Source organism: Ambystoma mexicanum, chromosome 2q, assembly GCF_040938575.1.
Source record: "Ambystoma mexicanum isolate Mex_15411 chromosome 2q, UKY_AmexF1_1, whole genome shotgun sequence".
In the NCBI taxonomy this organism is placed as follows: domain Eukaryota; kingdom Metazoa; phylum Chordata; class Amphibia; order Caudata; family Ambystomatidae; genus Ambystoma; species Ambystoma mexicanum.
The window spans coordinates 646,480,267-646,497,763 of NC_090924.1; the positions used below are offsets into that span (position 1 = coordinate 646,480,267).

A 17,497-nucleotide genomic window follows, 5' to 3' on the forward strand; every position below is an offset into this window, starting at 1 on the left:
GTGCGTCCTCAGCACTACCCTCGTCTGATGGAATCAGAGGAACAGCGGTTTACACGAGAGGGCCTGGATCTCTCCCACTCGTGCGGAGGTGATGACAACAAGAAACGCCGTCTTCCACAAGAACTTCTACGGTGCCGCTTACAGAAGGCTCGAATGGCGGCCCCATGAGTCTGGCCAGCACCACGTTGAGCTCCCACGCCGGGGCCAGGTCCTTCACCGGCAGGAACGATCGGAACAGTTCTTTCATGAATTCCTTCACCAGGCGATGGGACCACAGAGATGATCGTCCCGGAGTTCTGGTGTTGCAGGAGATAGCCGCCAGATGGATCTTGATGGAGGCATGTGCCAGCCCCGCCATGGCCAGCGATAGCAAGTACGGAGCACTTGAGGGGCCGTAATCCATAGAGGGTTAATCTTCTGTGCACGGCACCAGACAGAGAACCTCTTCCATTTGTGTCCATAGCACTTGAGAGTCGAGGACACCCTGGCCTTAGCAAGTACCTCCTTGCAGTCCGCCGGGATATCGTACCCTCCAAACTCTAGTGCTGCAGGAGCAAGGCCTGCAGGTTCAACGATCCTGGGTCGTGAAGGAGGATGGCGCCTCCTTCCCTGGCGAGAAGACCTGCGTCCGTTGGAAGTTTGGCAGGAGGGGACGCCAACATGTCCAGAAGGTCCAGGAACCAGATCTGCCTCGGCCACGCTGGTTCGTCGAGGATCATCCTGCACCGGGACCATCTGAGTTGACGGATGAGACATAGCAGCAATGGCAATGGGGGGGGAACGCATACAGGTACAGGCCGTCCCAGGGCAATGAGAAGGCATCGCCCATGCTCCCCGGGTGGGGAAACCTGCTGGCGAACCTCCGGCCCTTGGCGTTCATCGCCATCGCGAATAAGTCTATCTGGGGATTGCCCCATCATCAGAATACCAGATCCACCTGATCCTGCCGAAGTTCCCACTTGTGGCACGAGCGTAGCTCCCTGCTGAGCACGGCAATGGTGTTCTTTATTCCTGCCAGATGGAAGGGTACCAGGAACATCCCTTGGGCGACGGCCCAGTGCCACAGGTCCTGCGCTTCCTTGGATAGGGCTTGGGATCTGGTGCCCCCCTGCTTCCAGATGTAGAACATTGTGGTGGTGTTGTCGGTGAAGAGCCTTACCACCTTGCCCTTGAGGACAGGAGGAACGACCTGAGGGCCCAGAACACGGCTCAGAGCTCCAGGACATTGATGTGTAGTGATCTCTCCTTGGGAAGCCAGAGGCCTCTAGCGTGGAGATCACCGGAGTGCGCTCCCCATCCCACCAGGGAGGCGTCTGTCATCACCATTTCCTGATGCGCCGTGGTCTGGAAGTCCATGCCCGCCGCTAGGTGCGCGCGGTTGCCCCACCACTGGATCGCTTGTCGGAAAGTCTCATTGAGAGAGATCCTGTCTTCGAAGCTGCCCGCCACTTGCCTCCAACGGGCATCGAGGAACTCCTGTAGGGGTCACATCTGCAGCCTGCATAGGTGCACGAGGTAGATGCACGAGGACATCATGCCGAGCAGGGACTTGATGGACCTCACCCTGGCCAAGTCCATGGTCAACAGCCGTTGTACCTTGCCCAAGATGGCTTTCGTCCTTTCCTCCGACGGTGAAGCCAATCGCGCCACTGTATCGAGCCTGGCTCCCAGGAACAGACTTGCGATGGTACCAGGTGGGATTTCACGAAGTTGATCGAGAATCCCAAATCCGTGAGAAGTTGGACGGTGTTTGCTGTGTGATCGACGGCGAGTTCTCTTGACCTTGCTCGGATGAGCCAATCGTCCAGGTAGGGGTAGACGTGGATCCCCTGCAGGCGCAGCCGTACCGCCACTCGTGCTAGGCTCTTGGTGAACACCCTGGGCGCCGACTTCAATCCAAAGGGAAGGGCCTTGAACTGATAGTGTCGCCCTTGGACCACAAATCGCAGGAACTTTCGATGTCCCTTTAGGATGGGGATATGGAAGTAGGTATCCTCCAGGTCCAGCGACAATAGGAAGTTGCCTTCCTCCAGCTGTCCCACTACGTTCTGGAGGGTGACCATCCAGAACTTCTGGGACTTGATGTACTTGTCTAGACGACGAAGGTCCAGGATGAGTCGCCACCCGCCGGTCTTCTTTCGGACGAGGAAGTATCACGAGTCCACTCCGGAGCCCCGGAGCCTCTTTGGGACAAGTTCTATGGCTCCCTTTCTTAACATCACTCATACCTCCAGAAGCAGTTGTGGGACGTGGTTTTCCTTTCTGGCCACAAGTGCAATGCGGGGACACCTCTTTCGGAATTCCAGGGTATGCCCGTGGGCCAGGGCATCTAGCACCCAACGGTCGGTGGAGATTGACTGCCACACGCTGACAAGTTTCGGCAGCCGGACCCCCCACCACGGTGCTTCGGTGGGGGCCCGACGCCATGGCCGGTTCAGTCCTGTTTCGCCGCGGCCTTGGCGACGACGGGATCCTCCTGTCTTGCCGCGTCCTCGGTAGGCCTCCTGTGACGAGGAGCAGGCCACTTGGTGGTACGACAAGGAACCGCCGCCAAATCCTTTGGAGGCACCTTGTTTGCCTCAGGAACTCCAAAAGGACAGCCGTCGCTGTTGAAGAACACCCAAGGCCCGAGCCGTCTCGGTGTCCGCCTTGATGGCCTGCAGTGACTCATCCACTGTCTTGCCGAACAGGTTGTTCCTGTCGAAGGGCATGTCTAGTACCCTGGTCTGCACATCCTGACGGAAGTCGGTGGCCTTGAGCCAACCGCGCTGGTGAAGGCAAACACCGTTGCCCATCTGACAAAGCCGGTGTTGGCGATGTCCGTGGCCACTGTGATGGCGTGGTCCAAAGCCACCTCGCATTCTTGTAGGATCTCCAGGACCTCAGCACTATTGTCGTCTGGGAGGAAGTCTAGCAGGGGAGTGATCTTGAACCACAGCTCCCTGTCGTAGCATCACGATCGCGAGGGCGTTGGCCGCTTGGATCATCGTTGCCGCCGACAACGAGATGACCCGTCGTCCCATGGCATCCAGCTTCTTCCCCTCGCCGTCCAGTGGGGAAGTTGACGCCATCGCCCGCCGCTTTCTTCTTGGCCACCGCAGAGACCAGCGAATACGGGGACGGCTGTGCCCTGAGACACATAGGGGTGGAGTCCGGGACCCGGTACTTCTTCTCGTACCGGTCCCTCCTAGCAGGAGCCGTGGACGGGTTTCTTCAGGAGCGCCAGCCCCTCCGTCCCAGATGTCATTCAGTAACGGGATTGAGAGGACAGTCTTGCTCTTGGCCTCCAGCCGTTTGTAGAGGAAACCTTCCTTCTGTTCTTCGGGGCAGAGCTGGAAGAGCTCAGATGCCCTGGCGATCATGGCAATGAAGGAGCCAATTTCGTCAGGGGTGGAGGGGGTGGGGGGGGCCCGAAGAGGTGGTGAAGGGAGGTCCATTCCGTCATCACCACCGTCGTCCATCCCTGTCGTTGCCGTCTCATCCTGGAGGAGGGGATGAGGTTTAAGGCTGGAAGGGGGGAGGAAGATGGACTCGTCTCCGCTTGTTAGGCAGGCTCCCTGACGGACCAGGCCCCGTTGGGTCGTCAGTGGGGGATAAGGGCACCCCTGTCCTTATCTCTGTGTACAGGTTCTGTATTGCCATCAGGATAGCTCCCGAGTTGTCCTGCAGTAAGGGTACCGGGGTTCTCCGCGGTCCTATCTTCCTCCTCGGCCCCCTCATTGCTCTCCTCGTCGGCCTCATCGTGATCCTTCCCGTGGGCCCTGGATACCTCGAACTTCTTGTCCAGGATCTTTTGGATGCTCGCCAACTCATCCTCAGAGGTGGAATCCGTGTCCGTTAAGGCCATCTTGCCCCCCCCTCTTTTTCCTGCTGGGCTTTCATGGGTGTCTTCTTGATAGGCAGAAAAGATGATTCCCTCCGGGGTGGCAGGGAAACTCTAGCCTTTGAAGTCGTCTCCATTGGGGAAGCCTCTGCAGGTTTCACCAGGGCTGCCACGACTCCCTCAATCGAGGCCTTCGACGGGTGAATCAGGATCTTCACGGCCTTGGGCGGCTGAATCTGTCGGGATGGACCGGGACTTCTCCCGAAGCTTACCTGGGTTCTCTGATTTCCTCTTCCGCGAGCCAGAGCGTTGGCTCGTGGTTGATGTCGTCGGTGATAATGTGCCCTGCCTGGCAGCCGAGGAGTCCGACCGATCGGCGTTCCCGGTGCCCGCCAACTCGCAGTGGAGCGCCCTCAAAGGTCTTAGAAGACCGCTCAGATTTCTTCCTCTTCCCACCCGCTGCTGGGCTCTTCCCCTCCAGCCAGTTGGCAAGTCGAATACGACAATCCTTCATCGTCCGTTCGGACATGTTCTTACAAAACGCACAGTCCTCCAAGTGCGATTTGTCGTCGTGAAGGCAGTAGAGGCACCGAGAGTGCTAATCCTCAAAGACGTTCTGAAGCCCGCATCCAGGACAGCTCCTGAACAGCTTGGCTCCAACAGGTGTCATGCTTCCCTTGTCCTGGGCCATGTCCATGCGGGGTAGGCCTCAAAGATCTTCTGGAATCCTCCGAGAAGTGGAAACACGACGGAAAAATAACCTTGAGGGGCGTAGAAAATCCAGAGAACGGATCCCCGTTGATCGGAAGTGAAAACGGTGGAGCTTGAGGCTCGATTGACCGAAAATATAAGAGTAAACTCTTCGAAAAAAGCAAAACTCAGTAAAAGCTCGAGAGCTACAGCACGAGGACTCCTAACACTTGAACGTGCAGTACAAATCTGAAGATGGCTGCCAGAGGAGGGGCTTTGGTAGAGGGCAGTCATTGGCTGGGGGCAGTATGACCCAGAGACCAGTGATCGGTTACTAGTAGTTCAGAAACGAAACTGAAACTGATTTTTTCTTTACCGAGGATTCCCAGCCTGACGATGGGGAATATTCATGAGCATGTGAATCCATGCCAGATCCCATGCTGGAGAATATGTTTTTAGGAGTGGTACAAATTATTTTTCTCCACTGGGATCTATGGAAGCTTTATTAGGCCGGCAGATCCTTATCCATGAATCACATACAAAGATCTGGGGCATTGGGAAACGCTTACTGCCAAACATCATATTGTGAGATCAGAATAAGACCTAATACAATGAACAGAAATATCCAAGGACAGGGAGAACAGGGAGTGGAGACATCACAACCTTCATGCAATGTGATATTGAGGTAAGGGTATGTAATTCAAAACCGATTCATGAAATTTATTGATGCAGAGAACACCATACACATCTAAAATATCCGTCTGAAAGCAAATCCCTTCTTGCAATAACATGCAACACAAAATAGAAATAAAACATGTAAAAAAAGGGGGCATGCTCATTAATTATATCTCATAGTACTGCTTTGTATGTAGAATGAAATGCTTTCATTCATTCATGTTCAGGGAGGACAGGGAGGTGTTTAAATAATACTCACCCGGGAATCAATCATTAGAAACATTGAATAACCTAAGAAAAACACATTAAAAAAGTACACAGAACTCACATTGACCACTGAAGGCTGCATTGAGGTGGTGGCATTTGTAGCATGGATTGAAACTGGTAGAAGCAACTGTGCTGCTTGAGTGGTCAGCAAAGCCTGAGGCTGGGTGACCACGGCAGCCTGTGTCTGCCTCTGGGGACTCAGGTAAAACTGTGGGATTATTTTCTGCTGCTCAGAATTGTTAACAGGGGCTTCTTGCTTGATAACCACAGCCTTTTTGGCAACAATGTTCTGGCCGTTTGCAGAAACAGCAGATTGTCCCAAAGATTGGCTGGCTGGTGACATCAATTGTTTGGAATTGGAGCAGTCGGTCATAGACTTCTCGTCTTTGACGATAATATTGAAAGGACTTTGATCCATATGCACCACAGAGATAGAGGACAACTTCTGCTGCTGACTACGTTTCTCAACCTCCAGCTGCATCTTCAGGACCTCCACAAGCTTTTGCTCCTGCTCCAATTTCCGTTTCAGTTCTTCAATCTGCCTCTCCTTTTCCTGAAGCTTGCGGTCTTTCTCTGCAGAATCAAGGTCCATGCTCACTGAGCTCCCACCAGTGATGCTCAAACTGTCCTCGTTAATGTTCACCCTGAAAGGAGACGTGCTTATGAACTGCGAAGGCGACATCATGGTCATAATTTCTGTGAAAGTGTCTGTCATGTTGGTGTCATCTGTGCCTTGGCTGGACTGTTCTGAAGGAGTTGGGGACATGGGAAGAGGTGAACCTATTTTCTCCATATGTCGAGGGCTGCTTCCAGTTCCAGCAGAAGGGACCTCTGCAGAAAAGCTAGTTACGGAGTTAACCAGCGATGTGGTCATAGGAACAGATAAAGTTATCTCTCCTGCATTATTGAGAGTCAGCGCAGAAGTGGTTGCTGTATTGATGTTATTATTGTGGGTTACAGTGTTGTTGTTAATTTCTTGGTACGGTTTCAAGCGTTCAATAAGGTCCGTTTTTGTGCCAGATACTGTTAGGCCCCTCAGTTTAAGCTCCATCTTCAGTTCTGCCACCTATAAAATAGAAGACATTATGCTTATTTAGTAGTATCGAACTTCAATTAACACAATTTGAAGAAAGGGCTGGCTGTTTATGTATTTTACTTCCATTTATACATACAGAAACAGCTTTATTTTTCGGCATGCTATTAACTGGAAAATTCCATTAACTGGCATCTTCCATGGTGGACCGTGACTTTTCCGGGCTGAATGGCAGAGATGGTAGAGAGCCAGTAAGCAAAGCAAAATGCCAGGAAGCTTTGTTGTCTGGCCTTTTTGCTCTGTTTTCCTGCTTCCTAGCACCCAGATAACTGACATTCGGATATCATGCATAGTTGCCTTAATGCCGGATAAGAAAGCTGTAACTGCATTTTACACAGACAACGGTTAAGTTGCTTACATAGTCATGGCACATATGTCTGTGTCATACTACACAGGACTGTCTAAGATGGAACGCAAAATGGAAATGGTTGGTGGGTGGTGTGGCAGTCAGTAGAACAAGATGAAGCAGTTGCATAATGTTCATGTTGGGTTGGAACAAAATCATGGCAACCTATTTTGCAGGGTCTTAACTACAACAAATCTGTGATGAGGATTGCTCCTTGCGCCTATACTACAGCTTAACCTTGCGCCGGTGGGTACTTCGTTTTAAACTCTACAAATTCCCTTGCTCTTCATGGAGATTAAAAACAAAATATCTCATATTGACACAGAGCTCTTCTTTCCAACATGTGGTTGTAGACCCTCCCCAAAGGGCACCTTCCCAGAGAACAGGTTATTTTTCCAACCAAACTATGCCGCAACACGGGCCTGGGGTTGCTGTTGGTACTCTTGTTCTGAGGAGAATTGCCTAGCATTTTGGTGCTGGACTGCCCAAGTGGATGGGACCAGACTGATCCGCAAATGGATATTTGACTTCTGTAAAAGGTACAGTGAGTTATAACATGGTTGCAGGCTCTCCAGAGAGGGCACCTTCCCAGAGAACAGGTTATTTGGCCGTGTTCATTCACGGTAGAGGGCCTCCCAGACCTCTTTTTGAACATCTTTCCAACACAATGACAGAAACACAACCTATAGTAATTGCATCGAGTGCTTTGTGTATGCATAGGCTGATAAAAGAAAATGTGTTCATTACCTTCATGTCATCCAGGTTGGAAGGCAGTGGCCCAGGCTTTCGAAGTGGCATATTATTTTGTTTGTTTGCATTGTTTATCACTGCGTTGGTGTTGTTGCTTAAAACACTTTGCGTTGTGTTCACATTACCATTAAGTTTATCATTCAGTGTCCTTCATGGTAAAAAAAGAAAAAGGAGAGAAGACAATGTGACGATTGCTGCCACAGAGTTTCTGCATCGTCATAAGTAACATACTTAGTGACACAGCTGCACCGTGTTTGCACAGTTGTCAGTTTTGGGCATTGGTATAACCATGCAAGAAAGAGCATTGAAATCAAAGAGCCCACGTTCAATTCACAGAGAATAATAAGCAGTAAGCTTCAGAGTTCTTTGAAAGAATTCTCCTATATCAAGCTAGGACTCTTAGACTTGATAAATTAAACTTCAAAATAATACCTTCCAAGCACCTCAAAGATAAAGTGACCAAGTGCAAATATACACATACATACAATGTAATGTTGAAGAGCAAAATGCATTATCCATGATTATTTGTTAAACATACTACACCTCCCACCCCCAAATTGGCCTTTTCCAAGTGCTCCCAACCCAGAACTGGTGTACAGACAAACGGGGAGGGTAAGGAACAAGTTACTTACCTGCAACTGTTGTTCTCCAGCATGGGTCTGGCATGGATTCACATGCTCATGACTATTCCCCGTCGACAGGCCGGGAATCCTCAGTATAGAAAAAAATCAGTATCAGTTTCATTTCTGATCTGTCTTTCTTAGTAGTAACCAATCACTGGTCTCTGGGTCATACTGCCCCCAGCCAATGGCTGCCCTCTCCCTAAGCCCCGCCTCCGGCAGCCATCCTCAGATTTGGTAGCACGTAAAGTGGCAGTATGACCAAGTGAAGAGCCGCAGAGGGGTAGGCGGGAGGGTTCGCATGTGGATCCATGCCAGACCCATGCTGGAGAACAACAGTTACAGGTAAGTAACTTGTTCCTTCTCCAGCATGGGGTCTGGCATGGATTTGCATGTTCATGAATAAGAGAATACATAGCAGTACACACATGCACAACCACGGGAGGTGGCAACAGGCTCAACATTAAGCAACTCTTACCTCCACACCAGGCTCACCTTAGGCGAACAGGTTGCGCAGCACTGCTTGGCCCACCCTGGACTCCTCCCTGCGGTCCCGATCGACGCAGTAGAATCTTGTGAAGGTGTGCGTCGACCTCCACGTCGCAGCCCTGCAGATGTCCAGCAGGGGCACACCAGACAGGAACGCCGTGGTAGCAGCGATCGCTCTGGTCGAATGGGCTCTCGGACGGCCGGGCAGCTGTCGGTTTGCCAACCGGTGACAGTGCATGATGCAGCCGGAGAGCCATCTGGAAATGGAAGTCTTCGAGAGAGCCTTCCCTTGATTCACAGTCCCAAAGTTCACAAACAGCTGTGACGTCTTCCGAAAACTCTTTGTGCGGTCCACGTAGAACTTCAGCGCTCTAGCTACATCCAGCGAGTGCAAAGTCCTCTTGTCCGGCGACAAAGGCGACGGGAAGAAAACTGGCAACACCAAGGGCTCGTTGAGGTGGAAGTCCGATGGCACCTTGGGCATAAAGGATGGGTGTGTACTCAGCACCACCCTCGTGTCATGAAAAGTCAAGTATGGAGGCTTGCAAGATAGGGCCTGGATCTCTCCCACTCGTCGTGCGGAGGTGATGGCCACGAGGAAAGCTGTCTTCCATGACAGGAACTTCAAAGGCGCCGAATGCATAGGCTCGAATGGGGCCCCCATGAGCTTGGTCAGCACCGCATTAAGCTCCCACGCCGGGGCAGGAGCCTTCACCGGCGGGAATGATCGGAATAGTCCCTTCATGAATTCTTTCACCAGGAGATGAGACCACAAGGACGCCCGTCCCGTCGTCCTGGTATATCGGGAGATTGCAGCCAGATGTATTTTGATGGAGGCGTGAGCCAGTCCAGCTTTGGCCAGCGACAGTAGGTATGGCAGTACTTGAGGGGCCGTAATCCGCAGAGGGTTAATCTTCTGTGCACGGCACCAGACAGATTAACCCTGCATTTATGTCCGTAGCACTTGAGAGTTGAGGACGCCATGGCCTTTGCAAGAACCTCTCTGCAGTCGGCTGGGATGTCGTACCCTCCAAACTCTAGTGCTGCAGGAGCCAGGCCTGCAAGTTCAGCGACTCCGGGTTGTGGTGAAGAATGGCGCCTCCTTCTCTGGAGATTAGGTCTGCGTCCGTCGGCAGCTTGACTGGTGGGGACGTTGACAAGTCCAGAAGGTCCGGGAACCAGATCTGTCTCGGCCACGCCGGTGCGACGAGGATCATTCTTCACCGGGACCTCTTGAGCTGGTTGACGAGCTGGAGCAGCAACGGCAGGGGAGGGAAAGCATAAAGAAATAGGCCGTCCCAGGGGAACGAGAAAGCATCGCCCATGCTCCTCGGCTGGGGGAACCTGCTGACGAACCTCCGGCACTTGGAATTCATCGCCGTCGCTAAGAGATCGATTTGGGGTTCGCCCCATCGTCGGAAGAGTCGATCCACTTGATCCTGGCGTAGTTCCCACTCGTGGCACGAGCGCAGCCCACTGCTGAGTGAGTCGGCGATCGTGTTTTTTATTCCTGCCAGATGAAGAGGCACCAGAAACATCCCTTGGGCGACGGCCCAATGCCACAGATCCTGGGCTTCCTTGGATAGGGCCGGGGACCTGGTTCCACCCTGCTTCCGGATGTAGAACATTGTGGTGGTGTTGTCGGTGAAGATCCTCACCACCTTGCCCTTGAGGGACGGAAGAAAGGACCTGAGGGCCCAGAACACAGCGCAGAGCTCCAAGATGTTGATGTGGAGAGACTTCTCCTCTGGGAGCCAAAGGCCTCTCGCGTGAAGATCTCCGGAGTGTGCTCCCCAACCTTCCAGGGAGGCATCCGTCGTCACCGTTACCTGGTGAGCTGGGGTCTGAAAGTCGTGCCTGCCGACAGATGGGAGCGGGTACCCCACCGCCAGATTGCCTGATGGAACGTCTCGTTGAGGGATCCTGTCCTCGAAGCTGCCCGTCGACTGGATCCAGCGGGCGTCGAGGAACTCCTGTAAGGGTCTCATCCGAAGCCTGCAAAGGCGCACCATATAAATGCAGGAGGACATCATCCCGAGGAGGGACTTGATGGATCTTACCCTGGCCATGTCCGTGGCCAGCAGACGCTGCACCTTGCCCAGAATGGTCCTGGTCCTTTCCTCCGACGGCGAGGCCAGCCGCGCCACTGTGTCGAGCTTGGCTCCCAGAAACAGGGCGACTTGCGATGGAACCAGGTGGGATTTTGGATAGTTCATGGAGAATCCCAGGTCCGTGAGCAGCTGGACGGTCTTCGCAGTGTGCTCCACGGCGAGCTCCCTTGTCCTTGCCCGGATGAGCCAGTCGTCCAGGTAGGGGTAGACGTGGATCCCCTGTAGGCGCAGCCGCGCCGCCACCGGTGCGAGGCACTTGGTGAACACCCTGGGTGCAGACTTCAATCCGAACAGGAGGGCCTTGAACTGGTAGTGCCGCCCTTGGACCACGAACCTGAGGGACTTTCGGTGTCTTTTTAGAATGGGGATGTGGAAGTACGCATCCTCCAAGTCCAACGACGACAGGAAATCGCCCTCCTCCAGCTGTCCCAGCACATGCTGGAGGGTGACCATACGGAACTTCTGTGCCTTGATGTACTTGTTCAGTCGTCGTAGGTCCAGGATGGGGCGCCATTCTCCTGTCTTCTTTTTTACGAGGAAGTACCTTGAGTAAACTCCGGAGCCCCGAAGCCTCTTTGGTACAAGCTCGATGGCACCCTTCTTGAGCATCGCCCTTACTTCCAACAGTAGTTGAGGGACGTGATTTTCCTTCCTGGCCACGGGTGGAACGCGAGGGCACTTCTTCTGAAACTCGAGGGCGTGCCCTTGGGCCAGGGCATCCAGCACCCAACGGTCGGTGGAGATGGACTCCCACACAGTGATGAACCTCGCCAGCCGGCCTCCCACCGGGGTGCTTCGGAGGGGGCCCGACCCTACGGTCGGTTCAATCTTGATTGGAGGCCGCCTTGCCTCCTTGACCTTGCCGCGTCCCCTGTAGGCTTCCTGGGACAAAGATCTTGCCGCTTGGCGGTAAGTGGAGGAGCCACTGCCGGATCCCTTGGAGGCACCTTGTCTGCCTCCGGAGCTCCGAAAGGATGGCCGTCGTTGTTGGAGCACTCCCAGTGCCCAGGAAGTCTCTGTGTCTGTCTTGATGGCCTGAAGGGACTCATCAACCGCCTTCCCTAACAGGTTGTTCCCGTCGAAGGGCATGTCCAAAACTTTGGTTTGTACGTCCTGGTGGAAATCTGGCCTTGAGCCATCCTCGTCGTCTCAAGCAAACGCTGTTGCCCAACTGACAGAAACCGGTGTCGGCGATGTCCGTTGCCACCGTGATGGCGTGGTCCGAAGCAATCTCCCCCTCCTGTAGGATTTCAAGGGCCTCAGCCCTTTTGGCGTCCGGAAGGAAGTCTAACAGAGGGGCGATTTTGAACCACAACTCCCTGTTGTAGCGGGCTACGATAGCCAGGGCGTTGGCCGCCTTGATAGTCATCGCTGCGGATGAGATGATCCGTCGTCCCATCGTGTCCAACTTCCTGCCCTCACCGTCCGGCGGGGAAGTTGATGTCGAGGCCGATGCCCCCCCCCAGCTTTCTTCTTTGCCGCCGCCGAGACAACCGAATCCGGGATAGGTTGTGCCCGAAGGCACAAGGGGGCAGCGTCGGGGACCCGGTACTTCTTCTCGTACCGGTCGCTCTTTGCCGGCGCCGTGGCAGGGTTCTTGAGGAAGGCGAGCCCCTCATCCCAGATGTCATCAAGAAGCGGTACAGCGAGGACCGTCTTCCTTTTAGCCTCGCGCCGTTGGTAAAGGAACCCTTCTTTCTTCTTTTCTTCTGGGCAGAGCTGAAAAAGCGGATGCCCTGGAAATCATGGCATGAAAGGATCCAATCTCGTCGGGCGGGGACGCCCGAGCAGGGGGCAACAGGGGACACGTCCCGTCGTCGCCTCTGTCGTCATCTGTACCTGTCGTAGCCGTGTCCGTGCCTGTATCATCCCCGTGGGTAGTAGACGGGGGGAAAGCAGAGCAGGCTGCAGAGGTGGGAGAGGTGGCGTAGGATGCGTCGTCCTCCTCTTATGCGGTGGACTCTCCGAAGGTCCTGGCTCCGGTTCCCCTGTCGGGTCTGGCTCAGGTATCTCCGTCGGGGGAAGGGGCAACCTTGTCCTTATCTCCGAGCATAAGGACTGAATCGCTGACAAAATGGCCGCCGAGATGTCCTGCGGCGCCGGAAACGACGGGCGCGAGGGCTCTTGAGGAGCCTTGTCGGCGACACCGTCGCTCTCGTCGTCGTCCTCGTCGGGATCCCTCCCGATGGGCTGGGCCTCTTCCATGACTTCGATGAGCTCTTCTTCAGAGGTTGTGTCCGTATCCACGATGGCCACCAGCCCCTCCCCCGCCTTTTCCAACGAGGACTTCGTGGGGGTCTTCTCAATGGGCCTGAAAGACGACTCCCTCCGCGGTGGCAGGGAGACTCTGGGTCCTGAGGGCGCCTCCACTGGTGTAGCCTCCACAGGCTGAGCCAGGGCCGTGGCGACATCCTCAATCGAGGTTTTAGCAGGCCATCGTCACCTTCTGGACGCCTGGGGCCTTCACCTTGAGGGGAGGGTCCGAGCCTCGCTCCCCCTCTGCCGGAATCTTCGAGATCGACCTGGGCCTCTCCAGAAGCTTCGCCGGGTTCTCGGACTTCCTCTTACCCGAGCCAGAGCGTTGGCTCGTGGTTGATGGCGCTGGGGAGGATGCGCCCTGTCTGGCAGCCAAGGAGCCCGACCGTTCGGCGCTCCCGGTGCCTGCGGACTCGCGGTGCTTAGCCCTTTGTTGGGCCCCCGTCGCCGGGGCACCCTCACAGGACTTAGAAGACCGCTTGGACTTCTTTTTCTTCTTCTTGCCTGATGGGCTCTTCCCTTCCAGCCAGTTGGCGAGACGGAGGTGGCGATCCTTCATGGTCCGCTCCGACATGTTCCCACAAAACGCACAGTCCTTCTCCTTGTGCGTCTTGTCCTCATGGAGACAGTAGAGGCATAACTGATGCTCATCCTCCTTGAAAACATTCTGAAGCTGGCATCCAGGGCAGGTCCTGAACAGCTTCCCGTGCGTCGAGCTTCCTTTCTCCTGGGCCATGGCCGGGGTAGGCCTCGGAACTTCTGGAATCCTCCAAAAGCGTAACTCGACGAAATCTTCACCCTTGAGGGGCGTAGAAAACTCCGAAACGGATCCCCGTTGATCGGATGTAGAAACGGTGAAGCTTGAGGCTCTATTTAACCGAAAAATTAGAAAAATCTCCTGAAAAAGCGCGAAAACGCAGCAAAAGCTTGAGAGCTACAGCACGAGGACTCCCAACACTTGAACGTGCGGTAAAAATCTGAGGATGGCTGCCGGAGGCGGGGCTTAGGGAGAGGGCAGTTATTGGCTGGGGGCAGCATGACACAGAGACCAGTGATTGGTTACTACTAAGAAAGACAGATCAGAAACGAAACTGAAACTGATTATTTTCTATACCGAGGATTCCCGGCCTGACGACGGGGAATATTCATGAGCATGTGAATCCATGCCAGACCTCATGCTGGAGAAACACACTTTTCAGGGCAAAGTTCCAATCTAAATATATCAATAGCCAGAATACACATCCCAAGAGATACAAGAAACTGACATGCTTCACACTTTTTGGAGCTGATCAATGTGAGTTGGTTGGCAAGTTCTAAGAAAAAAGAAGCTTGAGGGATTCATTAGCTCAAAGGCAGAGTGAAGGATAGTGTGGAGGGGATATGGTTGGGTAGAGGGAATGAGATTAACGAGATAGGTCAGTAATCGAAATAAAGGTTTCATAAACGGGCGTTATAAGCAGCTCCTGGGTATCAGACGTCACACAGTGAGAGGAGCTACTACTAGAGAACATCCACATGAAATTATGCTTCAAAATATCTCCTGGGGATGTCCAAATGTCTTCATAAATGGTCCTAAAGCAATGTCGCAACTAGATTTCTATGGAACCATTTGTGCTAGGGAGTTAAACGTAGTTTCAGGTAGTTGTTGACGTCAAGCTAAACAGGTTCTTCTAGGCTACAAGCAAGACCACAGCGAACAGCAATTTTAACACTTTGGCTGTGGGTAGTCTCAGTGGAACAAACAGAGGATTTCAGCAGTGGTTGGTGGCAAGATGTATGTTGAGCCTGTTAAAAACAAACAGGTCTTCCTACGATTCTGCAGAAGGGTGGGAGGTCAACAGTCCATTCCAGAATGTCTGTGTAGGCCTGAATTAAAGATACACACGATCTGCAGCACCAATACACGACTGTATACCATTGTACTGGACACATACCTCTGTTATGAAATGTGCTAATGTGGTGACTCTCAATACTGGACTATTGGGTAAATAAACATCTCTCTGTAATGGTCTATTACACCCAGTTTCTCTGGAGCAGATTTATGCAGAAGATTCAATACACAATGTACTAATTGTGAATCTCATTATAATCAATCAATTTATATAAGCGCACATGCCACTTTTTCATAGAGCATTAAACTAATAGCATACACAAACCCCATGTGACGTCTCCTATGTTCTGTTCCACCAGAAGCACATAGGTTCCAGTCAAAAGTGAAGGAGAATCACATTAAGATTAAGCCCAAAGTACTAACATTCTGCAAGGATTTTTCTGATGGATTCAGAATTCCTTTCACAGATCTGTTTTCTTATGGAATAGCTCCTGGAGCAGATTGGACTCCCGAAATCTTTAGACAGCCACCAGAACCAAACCTGCACAGCCTTTCTGCACAGAAAGGGTCATCTCATGCGTGGCAATGTAAGTAACCAGTCCATTCCATAGGAACCCTTCTCAGCTTTGGGTGGGTGGCCTCCACGGGTGGAAGTTAGAGCCATCCCTACACCAGAAGGGGGTGGTGGCAGCTGAGAGGGCCCCAATTCCTGTCCCCTCCACAAGTGCCTACTTGTATTTGAGTAGTACCACCCTGAATCACCCCATACCTCTACAAACATATGATTGCCAGTCTTGGCAGGCATCCTCATGGCCCAGATACCTGGGTGGATCACCCACATGAATGTATCCTATTAAAACCTGCAAATTTCCAAATGGCAGAGAGAGAGCGAGAAAAGGCGAGCGGAGAATCAGAAGAGCTGCACAGCCACTGGGTAATAATACGCTACATTTTCAGGAGTCAGCAATGTGCACCTTGCCCAAAGAGAAGAAAATGACTCTCTGAAGGATTGCATTACTGCTCTGTGGAGCAGCTTAACCCAATTCCCAAATACTTACCGGGGAATACACCACAGTATGAGCAGCAATCGAAAATAAACTGATGCATCTTTCAAAGTTGCAAAACAGCGGCACGCACAGCTGAACTCTGTCCAGTGTTACACTTCCCATGGGGGGCAGACAGCGTTAAATTTGAAGGGGCGCATAAGAAAGGTAACAGGAAGGTGAGGGTTATTCAGGTGAGATCACAGGAGAAGGAGGTGGTAGACCAAGAGACCAGCAGGAGGATGACAGAGCGTGGAAGCAATTTTGAGAAAAGGTGAGGTATTGGTTGGAGGGAGTACGTGGTGGGAAGGAGGGAGTACATGGTGGGAAGGAGGGAGTGCATGGTGGGAAGAAGGGAGTACCCAGTGGGAAGAAGGGAGTACCCGGTGGGAAGAAGGGAGTGTGTGGTGGGGAGGTGGGCGTGCCTGGCAGGGAGGAGGGTCCGAGTGGCGGGAAGGAGGGGCTATGTGGTGAGAAGGAGGGGCTACGTGGCGGGAAGGAGGAGCTTCGTGGTGGGAAGGAGGAGCTTTGTGGTGGGAAGGAGGAGCTACGTGGCGGGAAGGAGAGGGTATGTGGTGGGAAAGAGTGCGTGGCAAGCAGGAAGGGGGTTTGTGGGGGAGGAGGGGTGTACTTGGCAGGGAGAAGTGGGTATGTGGTGGGGGTACATGGTGGAAAGGAGAGGGCAACGTGGTGGTGAGGGGGTACGTGGTGGTGAGGAGGGGTACGTGGTGGTGAGGATGGGGGTAGGTGGTGGTGACGAGCGGGTACGTGGTGGTGAGGAGGGGGATATGTGGTGGTGAAGAAGGGGTACGTTGTGGTGGTACATGGTGGGGAGGAGGACGTAACAATTAAGAGTGGATGTCAGTGGTAGAAGCATTAAGACATAAGGACAGAGGAGAATGAAGTAGGGAGAGGAAAGAGAAAGTGGGTGGAAATAGTAGAATGAGACAGAGGAACATCAGGGCATGACAGGAAAAAGACAGTCAGAATAGTGTATCTGAAAGGCACATCCTAGTAACCTCTTTAGAACGAACAACGTGGATAGCATAGCACCAGTTTAGAAAGACCCTGGGTGAGCTTAGATACAGGAAGGTGTGGGATATTCTGGTGAGGTCTGTTAGGACAGGTTTTTTTTTTTTAAGTCCAACTAAGGGCTTAGTAAAACCATTCAACTGAGGCAGTACAAGACCCCACTCTTAGTATAAGGCTGTACCACATAAGTTCAAGGTAGCGTAGACAGAGCAGCCAGGCTTATCTTAGGAGGGAGAGAGGACTGTAGAATCAGTGCAATGAAATTGTAATACAAATGATCCAAAGAAACACTGAAACACTATGTATTGTAAAAAAAATGGTTTATTTAAATACAAGTAGGCCCAGATAAATCTTGTGGGAAATATGTACTATCACAGATCATATAAACACATTATAGAAATGCAACACTATGCTTGAAAGTACACAGACCAACGCATATAACCTAATTTGAAACACCAAACAGAAGACCTA

At 52.7% G+C, this 17,497-nt stretch overlaps 1 protein-coding gene across 2 annotated transcripts in view; it reads right to left on the bottom strand.

The window, feature by feature from the left end:
* Window positions 1-17,497, bottom strand: part of MRTFB (myocardin related transcription factor B) — a 498,019-nt gene that overhangs the window by 121,599 nt on the left and 358,923 nt on the right. For both annotated transcript variants that reach the window (XM_069647827.1, XM_069647828.1), the window contains exons 9-10: window positions 7,642-7,792; window positions 5,517-6,521 (exon numbers count right to left, since the gene is read on the bottom strand). In XM_069647827.1, coding sequence (XP_069503928.1) covers window positions 5,517-6,521; window positions 7,642-7,792 — 1,156 coding nt within the window. The remainder of the gene's footprint in view (window positions 1-5,516; window positions 6,522-7,641; window positions 7,793-17,497) is intronic.